The sequence below is a fragment of the Geospiza fortis genome, unplaced genomic scaffold, assembly GCF_000277835.1.
Source record: "Geospiza fortis unplaced genomic scaffold, GeoFor_1.0 scaffold101, whole genome shotgun sequence".
Classification (NCBI taxonomy): Eukaryota; Metazoa; Chordata; class Aves; order Passeriformes; family Thraupidae; genus Geospiza; species Geospiza fortis.
The window spans coordinates 378,513-391,144 of NW_005054388.1; the positions used below are offsets into that span (position 1 = coordinate 378,513).

At 42.1% G+C, this 12,632-nt stretch overlaps 1 protein-coding gene across 1 annotated transcript in view; it reads left to right on the top strand.

Annotated features, from left to right (window-relative positions):
* The window catches only part of VAMP2 (vesicle associated membrane protein 2), a 20,832-nt gene extending 8,744 nt beyond the window's left edge, over positions 1-12,088 (top strand). The window contains exons 4-5 of the mRNA XM_014308860.2: positions 850-901; positions 2,973-12,088. Coding sequence (XP_014164335.2) covers positions 850-901; positions 2,973-2,989 — 69 coding nt within the window. The 3' untranslated portion in view covers positions 2,990-12,088. The remainder of the gene's footprint in view (positions 1-849; positions 902-2,972) is intronic.
* Positions 12,089-12,632: the final 544 nt, after the last annotated feature.

Below are 12,632 nucleotides of genomic sequence, written 5' to 3' on the forward strand. Positions count from 1 at the left end.
CCCAAGGGGCAATCTCACATGGGTCCCTCACTAGCCTGTTGTCTGCTTTGCCTCTCCAATCCACAGTGTGCTATGAAATGCAGAGCAAGACAAAATATTCTGGGTAAAATACATGTAAAAACACTCCAGAAATAAAAGGATCTACATTAGAAATTTAGCAGAGCAGGTCCTCTGGGCCTCTTTTAGCTGTTGCCCAGCTGATAAGTCCAGAAGTGCAGGAAGCAGGGCTTTTGGAGCTACAAGCACAGATTTTGAGTTAGGTTCACCCATGTGACTGCCATCACCACAGTGACCTGCACTACCTTCAAACCTGCCCTCATTGTCCCTTCCTGCTTTCTCCTGACAAACAATCCCCCTGTCCTTCCTCTGGCTCCCAAACTCTGCAAAGAGAGGGAAGAAATTTAAAAAGAATCTCCTGCAAGCCAATGGCTGGCTCTGTCCTCGTGTCAGGAGGAACGAAGGCTTTGATTTGACATTCCCATGTTTGTTGTTTTTCATTCTTTCTGCTCACTGGGGTAAAAATGGCCACTGGGCTGCAGCCTCCAGGAGGGCTCATCAGCTTCCAGGGGCTCTCAGGGGGCTCTGGGCAGCTCCCTGCTGCTCTGGGCTGTGCACAGCTGCCTCTGCTCCTGCTTTGCACCGAGCTGTTTCTGCCCACCTCTGACAACAGGCTCTGTCCATTGTCGATTTTAAAACCAGCAATAAATCTGGGGCCTTAGCAACTCTCTTGCAGAGTTAAAAGTATGAGGATTGCGTCATTAAGTAAAAGAAAAAAAATTGAGGGGTTAATGTGTTTCATGTGAAAACCTGACTTTCTCTTTTTCTTTCTCATATCTTCTCTTTTTATAGATGATGATCATCCTCGGTGTAGTATGTGCAGTCATTCTCATTATAATTATAAGTGAGTAATTCATTTTCTCTTTCATTTATGTTCTCAATAGCTTGTGACTTAAGAATGGCTGATACATTAAAAAACAAAGCAACAAAAAAAATGGATATAAAATATTTAAACTGATTAATTTGTGAAATTTCCCTTCTAGTGTTATGCTTTTATAGTGAGAATTACTGCAAATTCCCTGGACACATACTGGCAGAATTTGTTGACATTTAATGTTTTTAACATTAGCATGTTACATAACTTTCCCTAGGATTAAAAGCTCTCCTTTTTTATGTTTTAAATAAATTTTTATGCAGTCTCAGAGATCTTCCTTTCAGTATGATGATGATGACTGCCACAGTCCCAGTGTTTTCTACTAAGAACAGTAATTCTTGAAATACCTCATGCCTAAAAAAAGAGGGTAAAGGCACACAGGCAAACAGGCATCTGATCAATTTTTTAAAAGCATGTAGGTGCCTGGTTTCTGCCATATCAGCTAGAATTTGAGATGTCAGTGTTTCTGAAGATCCTTTTGCACCTCGAATGCCCAAATGTTGTTAAAAGATGGCCCAAAGTCTCACTGACTTCTTTTCTCAAAAGATCATCTCATCCCACACAGTTGTGTAGGGCAGGTAGCTATGAATGAATAATAGCAATCCTGCTGGTTGGGACTCAGGGACCTTGTAATGACAGGAACTGAACATTTCATTTATGTAACCCTGTGTTAGCAACAGCTGTTAGGTGACATAACTGTAATATGGCATTAACTCCTAAAAGGGAGATTCTCCAGATACACAATGCAGGTGGTAACCCAGAAGAGATTCACCAGAAGGCCAGACTGTGGATGTGAGTTAATTCCCAGCTCTCAAGTTACATGCTTGATACTCAGCATGTTTCCATTTTCCTCTGTTGCTCCTGTAAAGAAAGCTTGCAGGATCACCTGTAAACATGACTAAAAGGAATGAGATACATGTGACAGTTTATTAGCCTTATGAATGCTGGCACCAAAGTGACCCAGAATAATTCCAGGGTTTCGTAACACTGATACAGTAAGAATGGGAAATGCTTAGATATTAATTAACTATATTAACTGTGTACTCAAAAGAAAGACCAGCCCTTGTGCAGCAACCAGACCAAAGAAGATGTGCAGCCATTGAACTAATTGCTGGGTATATATTCCTCACTGAGCGTTATGTGAGTTTTAAGAAAGTAAAATGTGGTCAGGATAGCTCATATCAACCTCCATGGAAGTTTAGGCTGAAACATATATAAGTAAGAACATTGTTTCACTCCTGGTTTAAAATGCTGAATGCCTGTTCTGCTAAATTAAAAAAAAAAAAAAGCAGTGCAGGTTTGACGTGGCTTAGGTTGAGTGTAGGGTATTTAATCACAAACTTGAGTGTCACAGTGTTCAACCCAGGCTGTGGCTCACACAGTGAGATCCAGTACCAGGTCAGTGAGATTTGAGTGTACCTGTTGTTCAAATTATTTTCCCAGTTTATTTGATTCCTCTGTAGTAAGTTGCAGCTAAAGGTTGCAGCTTCAGGAAGGACCTTGTGTATTTAATTCAATGCTGTGTTTATTTACAGTATATGTTTAAATGCCATAGACATCAAGCATCCAGGTGCTGTTAGACAAGGCCTGCATGGCTTTTCCATCTGATGTGAGTGGGAACAAGGCCATCCCCTCCATGGGGGTGGCTGTGGGGGCAGACACACAGAGCCATTCCTCACAGCTGCCATGGGTGCTGCCTGCAGGAGGATGCAGCACAGCACATGGCTTTGCTGGGCTGGGGACAGCAGCTAACATCACTGCCAGCCCTTGCCCTTTCTGCCCTCAGAGCCACAGTCTCCCCTGCTTTCTACCTCAGATTCCCCTCCAAATTCCCTCGGGCACAGGAGGAGCATCCCTGTGCCTGGCAGAAGGAATACTGCGTGCCACACACCACGCTCCTGCAGCTGGGATGCGCTAAGGATGTTTGCAGTCCTCTGACACCACACACTGCTGTGAGATAAAGCACAACGGTAACTCTGTAATAACTCCTGGTTTTTGTCTTCTTTTTTTAATCTTTCTTTCCTTCTGCTTCATTTCCCAGTTTATTTCTCCACTTGAAAAAGCAGAGAAGGAAGACTTGGCACACCTTTGTTCATATCAACCGACGATATCAGTGTTCCTTTGTTGAACTCCGCTTTTTAATTCCCGCTGTCTTGGGATTTTTGCTTGTAATAACCCATAAGCATTCAGTGTGGTGTATTTTGGAATTCTGTTGTTTCCACAAGAAACTGTACCAGCTAAATACTGCCAAGTAGTTCCATACACTGTCTAATCACTGTGTCTTAAGATGTGTATGCACTGACCTTCAGAAACTGTAGTATATGAAAAGCATCCTAAACCATCTCAGAATCAGAGAATGCAGCTGTGGAGAAGCTCCTGTTTAAAGGGACACTGCCAGGTGGATTGGACCCAAATCTAAGGTTGCAGCAAACATTAGGACCAAAATTCTCAATCTGAGCTCCTAAAGTTGGATGGCAAAATTCATTGTCAGATGTATCTGCTACTCCCATTGAAGAGAGTGATACCTCTAAGTATTCATGTAAGATACCATATTTCAGTTTAGCCAACCAAACACAGATTTCTTTGAGGTTAGATGTAGAATCCAAGTCTAAAAACCTTGTCCGCAGAAAATAAAGAAAGACTAGTTTATCATCTTTTATGGATTTAATCTTTTTCCTCATGGAAAACACCTCTTGGTGATCTGAACAACCAAGATGGCCTCAATATGAAAGCCAGAAAGGAAAGAAAACCCTGTTTGACAGCCAAAAAGCATTAGCTAGCACAGTCCTGAAAAAGCCAAGGGAAATGCAGAAGTGGTGATGCAAACATCCCAAATGGCTCAGGTGCAGTCTCTTGCTGAAAACTCAAGGCCCCATTTGTCAGGTTCCATGGGACATCTCTTGGATGCCAATCCCCAATAACTGGGCCCTGACCTGAGGCCCATGAGCAGCCCTGGTGCTGTCTGTGGCTGCCCAGCTCTGGGGAGGAAGCTGCCTCTGCAGCAGTTTGCAGAAATGGTCCCCACTGCCAGGATGGTTCAAAAATCAGGACAAGGCAGGGGGGAACAGTGGGGAAAGGGAAGGGTGCCTAGCAAAGCTTTCCTGGAGAAGAGGAAGGAACAGAAACACTGTTCAAAGTAGGGGTGTTAATAGGCTTTAAAAAGATATATTTTAATTTGTGCATGTGGATAGTTCATAGTGTCATTTTTGTAAAGTGCTCAGCTGGGATACCTATTATACTCAATTAATTTAAACTAACATTTGATGTAATTAAAAGAAATTATATACTGTGGTTTGAAAGAAAGTTCTTTATGCTTTGGTGAATTTCTTGTTTTTCTTTTTAAAACAGTGAGTAGTTTAATCATCCTTAACCAAACTAAAAATGAATTAATCAAATTTTGAGCCAGGAAATTCAGGAAAAGGTCTTTTTAGGATAACTCCTTCAGAATTTCTAAAAAGAATTCATAGAATTAAAAAAACATAATTTGATGGGTTGGGGTTTTTTGTCTGCAATTTAATTAGGGAATAGAAACAGTGATAATAGTAGTGTAAATATTCCCACTGAGGAGCATTTCTCTTGACATAGTTTTAGAGTAAAAAAAGATTGAGAGCCTGACCAGTTTGTTGCTGTGAATCTATATAGAAATTGTGCTGAAGTAGAATTTTGCAGAGAGAATAAGTAATGATCAATTGAAAGGTTCCAGTTGCATTTTTCCCTAAATATTTATCACTTTCTAGTCATGTGTACTACTTCATATCATTAAGTCAAAAGTGGCCCCAGTCTTAATGAAGCTGAATATCCAAAGTTAGTAATGTGATACTGGGCTCCCTGGTAAGCCCTGATCATTCAGTCCTTCACTGGGTGAGAACCCAAACAATTCAGAAATCCTCCTGGGCTGGACAAAAATGTAGCAGGGATGAAAGACCTGACTCTGTGAGGTGACACAACTGTGTATAAATGAGCTTTCGCTGGGAGAGGAATGAGCCATCCAACTTCAGGAGCCTTGTTGAACTGCTAAGGTTATCTGATATCTGATCTGAAGGAATTACCTGCTGAGAGTGGGACCCTGCCACCCACACCTGTTACTGATATTGATAATTGATATTATCAATATCAATATTGTTATCAATATTGATGTTGAGCATGGTGTCCTCACAGGGCTTCTCTGCTGAACACACTCATGAGATGGGGACAGCTTTTGCTGGACGTGGTGCAACCAGGAAGGTGAAATGCTGATACTGAGCCTTAATACAGATGTTCCTTCTCCTCTGGGAGGCTGAACTGGTACTCAGCTGATAGGAGTGCAAATACACATTAAAGAGTTTGAATCCTCTAGCTGCAAACACACAAAGCTCCCACATGAAACTGCAGTGGAAGTGCTACAAGGATGGAAAGCTCACATTCCCCCAGCTAATGTAGTTCAAGCAAGTTAATAATCAAAATCAAATCTCACCTCTAGGTGAGAGCGGAGAACAGAAACTGCTCTTTGTGGAATGTGGACCTATTCTCTCTCAAAATTGTAACTCATGGGGATGACTGCTAAATATAACTGAGAATTTGCAAGGAAGAGTTAAGAAACCTACCTTGTAGTGGGTTGTAGAATGTTTCCTCCTGACTATTTCCTCCTGTGTGGTGGTGAAGTACGGTAAATTAATGTGTTTAACTTTTCAAAGTCATTGGCCCATGGTGTGCTCTTGAATGCTCAATGTTTGCTACTGCATGTGCTGTGGTGGTTGGTTGTCATTGGTGAGATAAGCCATGTAATCTTTCTAATTCTGCCCAGGGAGCATGAACAAATGTGTCTGATGCACAAAGCTCAGCTGCCCTTGCAGAGGGTTAAACCTTCAGCAAGGAGAACATGGTAATGGAGGACTGTTCAGGGTCATAGATTGTGCAACAGCATCTCTCCCATCCATGCAGGTGGTGCAGAGCACAATCTGTATGAACACAGTTGGAGCTCTCATTTGTGGTGGAGCCAGGATTGATTGGAGCTCTCATTTGTGGTGGAGCCAGGATTGATTGGAGCTCTCAGCTGTGGTGGAGCCAGGATTGATTGCCTTCCACCCTAGGTTTGAAATGTCTGGGCAGTTACAACTGCCTGCCTGTGAATTTTCCATGAAATGGTTAAGTCATTCTTGTTCAGTCACCACCAATCAGAAATTCAGCTCCTGCTCTGTGCCACTGATGCTGCCTGGGTTGTTCCCCTGGGCTGGTAAAACAAAAGGTCACAAAAGAGCTTCCTTTAGTGACCCCTGGTACACCCCCAGGGACTGCAGGGCCATGACTGCCACCTTGGGGACCAAACTGAGGCCTCTCCTGGCTGGAAGCAATGCTTTTGGTAGCTTTATCCAGAATCAGACACTGTTTGAGACCTGCACATCCCATCCTTTCCAGAAGCTCCTCTGCTGCCTGGAGCACGGCTGTTCATAAGAGAGGCTGTACAGCAGGAGATGCCCTTCACACAGAGCACAGCTGAAAGGAAGGGGTTAACAGCTGCTCAGGGCCTGCACCACGGCTGCTGCTGGGCTTCTCAGTCATCTTGTCAATGATCCTACATCAGCTTCTGAGCTTGAACAAGTGTTGCTTGCACCCACAGGCTGCTGAGGTCGTGCTTGGGCGTTACACTTTCAAATTTAGCTCGTGTTGCAGTGACACAGATGTGGATTTAAACCCAAAACACAGGTGTGGCTTTAAACCCAAAACACAGGTGTGGCTTTAAACCCCAAACCAGTGTAGCACAGAACTTGGCAGGAAAACTTAGTGTGGAAGCCCTAACGAGGTACTTGACCTGATTTTCACTTCACAGCATTACATAACAGCACATTCAATCCGACAGAGCCAAACCTAATCCAATACTATTCGAAGGAGGATGGGAGAATCTGATAAAGATTCTGAATGTAACCTAGGGTCTGTAAGACAAGGGGTGATTTAGAAATGTAGCCAGTTGGACTTCTCAAGCTGGTACTTTCATTCAGTTGGAACCTGCATGATGTTACCCCCAGGAACAACTCAGGCAAGTAAAATATTTGCCTTTTATTCTTTTTATGTAGTGATCTGCAATAAGAGACTTCAACAGTGATAGAAGATCAGGACATTATTGACTGCAAGGAATTAATTAGAACAGCCTCAAAAATCTGCTATGCTTTTGTCTGAGTAGCAAGACCTTTTAAAATTCCAGTTTCTGTCACTGCTCCTGTGACAGGGTTTCACCTAACTTTAATTGCATGAGTAGCTGCACTATTTCTTGTCTGAATACAATGGATTTTAGCTCTTAAGACCAAGTTCTTGACTTGACATTGATACTAGAGCATACCTGCAAGATGGTGATGTCTGTTTCCCAGAAGGGCATTGACCATGGGAGACTCAAACTTGAGGAACTTCCAGAAGCTCCATCTCAGCCCTTTCATGCTTTCACAGAGTGAATTTTCTCTATTCCATGGGAGATTATCCACACAGAGGGAATATGCATGATCTGTTATTTTTTTTAAGAAAGCACCTTGATTGCATGGTGGTGAGGGACCTTCACAAATAACCTAGAGAGCACTTGGGTATGATCCAGGATTTGCCTCTCAGCCCTGCTCCTCCTGCCCTTTAAACAGGGAAGGGGCTGAGCCAGCAGCCATACAAGGCACCGGGCTCCCTCCCAATGTACACAGTGAGTATTAGAGAAAGGCCTCAAAGTCTCTTTGATCTGGATTTGCACCCTGACCTGAACTTCAGACCTGTAACAGATCATAACCTTTGGGCCCTCTATCTCGTCAGAAGTCTGAGATGCTCTTCCAGCCAGTTCTTCCTCATCTGATTTAGGTCCCTGTTGCTAGACAAGATACATTTGAGCCAGAGAAAGCACAAGCACCCTCAAATTAGCTTCTTTAAAAGAAAAATTAAAAGGCTGAAGAAGGTAGTTAGGAAAAAATGAATTTTAGAGAAATTATTGGCTGAAGCTTTCTCAAACTGTTACATTATTGTCAGGAGGGATACTAGATTGGGATGTATGAAACAACCAAACCAGAACCTCACACCAGTCCTTCTTTCTCCATCTGGTCTACTTCAGAAATACTTCAGGAAAGGATTTTGTTTTCCTCTCCAGTTAATTTCCCTTCCTCAGTTGATTAATGTGTGTCTCAATTGATGTGCTCAGTAGTTTTACTTCTCCATTGAGAACCCTAAGACTCTCTGCCTTTAAACACATGTATAGAAAGAGATCTGAGCCACCCAAGGAGTTTACCTTCCTTCCTGGTGCACTGACATTTAAAAGCTACATCTTGGAATAAAGCAGGAAAACTGTGGCAGTCTGGTTACATGCAGTTTTGGTGGAGTAAACACTTGATTATTCAACAATGAGTCACTCCTGCAGTAACCTCATTCTGTCATGAGTGTATCACATCTGCTAACTCTCCAAAGCAAAAACCAGAACCTGCACCTCTCCAAAACATGAACACAGCCTCGTGGTTTGCACGTAACACTCCATTCAACCAAAGCCATGTACTAGAAGTTTAAAAGGGCAAAGTACTTGTTCTCAGAGAGAAAATATAGAGAACAACAAAGACAATTAGGAAAAAACCCTTCTCCATTCTTTAGCTCTTCTCACAGTGTCTGGCTTATCCATTACTTTTCAAGCCTCTCAGAAAGCTGTTGTGGTTTTGGAGTGCAGCGTATTTGGAGCACAGAATTTTGGGGCTGTTTTGCCCTCTGGGCTGAGTCCCTGCCTGCTGCCACTGTTGCCCTCAGCCAGAGCTCAGGTGAGGCTTGGCTGAAGCAGAACCTCCTCCCACAACACCCAGCTCTCCTCAAACCTCCCTCCCTGCTCAGCCACACCTGGGGCAGGACGTGGCTCCTGGGCCTCCATTTGCTTCAAAATCAGGGGATACAAAAGAAGGCTAAACAACAGCATTGTTGCTACACTACCTTAACACTGGAATTTTAATTAACTTTATTTAACAGTTCTTGTAACAATAATTTCATTCATTTTGTTGAAAGAGAGGAAACAATAAATAAGGATATTGTGGTAGTCACAATAGCATAAATTGGGAAATGGTGCAAGTGAAATATCGCTAACATTCAGTAAAATCCTTTCTGTAAGTGGCTCTATCTAAGAGAAGCCTTTCTGTATGAAAATTAAGCAGTGCTTGTCTGTTAAATTCAAATCCTTACAATGAGCTATGACAGATGGTAGTGTTTCTCCTGGACAATGCAGGAAGGATGGTGCAGCACTCCTTGCAGAGAGCACCTTTTGGGGCATTCTAGCCCCAGACATGGGGCTGCTGGCAGCTGCAGCAGTGCTCAAGGACTTCAGTCAAATTAGCATTTCAGAGTGCCTGGGGCAGTAAAGATGCAGCCTGAATGTCTATTTTGCCCCAGAGCAGTTTGGGCCCAGCAATGGAACCTTTTTGGCACAGCACAATTATTTTGGTTACTCTCTATCCACTCCAGTACCTGTGCTTGTCCACCTGTAATTGGTCTAAGGTGAGGATAAAAAATCCCTTTGTTGAATCCCTTACCTTCCTGTCATATATATGTGAACACATGGTGGTGGTCTGAGCTTTTTGTGAGGAAAAGTTTGAAAGAATTAAATCAGGTTTCTACCCCTGATGCATTGCAGGTTTGTTTAAAGTAAAACTAAATAATGGCAGCTGCAGTTATTGTCTTTGTAAGATCAAGGATTGAGAAAGTGCATATAATGGACCTACAAATTCATACATGCACAATGCATATTTTTTTTGAAGTTTAGCTATTAATATTTATAGTATTGATCTGAAAGTTTGCTAAAAATTCTTTATTAATGAAAGTAGTCCTGGCTGGAACTGAAAATTGAGTGATTGGAGTGACTACCATGCCACTAGCAAGCTGCTAATTAATGCAAGTTCAGCCTCTCATGAAACCCAAAGGGAAAAAATATTCTGAATAAAAGTAGAAATGTATGGTAAAGACTATGAGTATAAAGTTTGCTCATTACTTATTTACATATTATTTAAGCAATTAGCAGCTATAAAAATAGTCAGATAGTTAGTTTCCAAAGCTTAACTATAGATGAAAGAATATTTTTTTTTCTCATTGGAAAAGCTAACTTCAGTCTATGTTCCATCTACTTTTTCCCCAGACAACAAAATGCCAATAATGCTATGACACACTCACAGGTCTGCACAATGAAATGTTACAGATAGCTCACTACTTGTCATGAAAAACATCATTATTTTTGTAAATGAAACATCCTCCCTCCCCCAAACACAAACGTGGTAAGATATTACTCAGTCTTTTACTAAGATATTATGAGGTTTATCAGCATCACTGAAAGATTAGAAATTAGCACCTCCTACTCAAGAGCAGGACTTAAAAACATGCTTTGTCTGTTGCAAAAATACATTCTGAGGGGGATGCACCAAGTGTGTAGAGGTTAGAGTTTTATTTGACCAGTCCTGTTCTTTTTTCCTTCCCCTTTCCAAAGGAAGTGCTTATATATGTAGACAGGCATTTGCCATTTGGTTGAGAGGTTCTCCTTCCAAGCAGGAAAGAGATGAAACAGCCACTGTCTATTGTGAGCAACCTTTAGTTTGCTTTGCAGCATAAAAAGTCCTCTAAGTGGCAATATATGAACTCTTATTATAAACTTGTTATGCTCATTGCAGGAAATGAGTTCATAGCCAGCTAATTAGTATTTTCCTTAATGACTTGTGCTTGAGTGTTAGCACAGAAGAGCAGCCTCTGGAGGGGTTTGTGTCATCAGTTCAGCCCTGCAGTGTCTCACACTCGCCTGCCTGGAGTGAGGAGCAAGGCATGGCCAGGCCTGGAAGTGACTTCAACATGTGCCTAAGCATACAGTGAATTTCTGTTTTCTGTTTAACACAGTGAAAAACCCTCATTTGTCCTTGCTAAATCCAGGCCTGGCATGGAATCTGTGCCGTGTTCCAGTTCAGAAGAGGAAAAACCTTTCCTTTGAATGATAAAAAAGAGGAATGAAAGGATTGCTGGGGTTGCCTGGTCCCATGTCCTGCTCGAGGCAGGGCTGCCTTTGGGGCTGGGGAAGGTTGCAGGGGCTTTGTTTCCATGAGGTGTGACAATCTCCAAGGCCCATGGCTCCACAACACATTCTGTCATTGCCTGTGTTCAGTGCCCTACCAAGGCTGACAAAGGTGCAGGAAACACCTTTGTGAGTGCATGTGGTTTATGGGTTTGCCTTTTTGTTCTGTTGTGCGCCGATCTGATTGGAATCAAACTCAGATCTAGTGGAATTAAGTGCAACCCCCCTTTTTTCAAAGGACTTCCACTGACATCAAGAAATTTTCTTTCTTTCTTGTTGCCATTGGACCGAGGCAGATGTGATCATGCTGAGGACATCAGAGCATTCTCTCCCCTATGTGTGTGTGTGTGTGTGTGAGGCCTTCTCTGGCACTGAAACTGGAATGGGCACAGAATCAGAGTCAGCACATCTGCTGAAGTCTTGTTCTGTATTGTCTGAGGTCAGTGACAAAATCTTGAGTGGCTGCTAAGTTACTAGACTGGCACCAAAGAAAGAAGAGGATTTACTGAGGTTACCCTTTCTCCTCACAAGTATCCTTGGCAATGCCACACCTGTTTCAAATGCTGATGGAATGGCAATGCAAAATAAAAACTTTTCTTCTACCTCTTTCCTTGTGATTCTTCAAGCTTTACTTCCTGTAATAGGAACAATCAGAAATAAGTTTTCAGTTGCCCTTTTAAAAGCCCAAACTCCAGACCAAATCTCTAGTTGCATTCTTTTACAGGCCACACAGGGGTGTTAAGCTCTGTAGTGACACACTCAGAAAGGGCCTGGAAGTCTGTGCTGAGAACAGCATCTCTCACCTCATAGACTCAGCTGTACTGAGCAAGGAGCTGTGATTCGTGCCTCTACAGAAAACAACCCATTTGCACCTTATTGGAACTATCTGGAGAGGAAAAAACAACCTTGTGGAGACCAGGACATTTCTTAAAGTGCTTTACCTGGAGGTCAGTGGAATTTCATTTATAAATGATAAAATGCATGTATTTTGATGCTGAAATTGTGATGACTTACAAAGTTTGATATTACTGTACTTTTTCTGTGAACAGTGGTTTTTTTGAGGTGGTGAGCATATTTTCCAAGAGTATCGTAGACATTTGTAACATGTATGTTTGTGCCAATAAATCTTGTTTTAAGAAGTTCGAGTTTGTATCATTCTGTTCCCAATACACAGCGTTTAAGGACAGTTAAGCAGCTGCAGCTTTCATTCCCTCTTACTTTAAGCACTAGAGACTTCTAGAAATGAAGATTTTCTAATTCACACTGAGTTTTTACATGTTCAATGTAACAGAAAAGAAAAAAAAAGCTCTTCTGTTGTATAAACAGTAATGAACCCTGTACAAAAATATACAGACACTAACAAATGGTGAATAGGAGGAGATGAGAAAATGTATTTAGTGCATTTGACTGGATTCTTAATTTTCTTAATGGTAACATGGGTTTTCATTTTAACAGGGCATGGTGAACTTGGGGAACTCAGTGCTATGAAATACTGATAGCTCACAATTTGGTCTACATTGGACAGATTTTGGTTGGAAAAAGAAGGATTTTCATCGAGGGGAATAGGGGCTCTTGCAGGGTCCTCTGCTGCCTTAACTTGGAGCAGCTGGTGCTGGCCACTTGTGTGATGGATTAATGGGGCATGGCAACTGTTGCCATGGTTATTCCTAATGAGCAATTAAG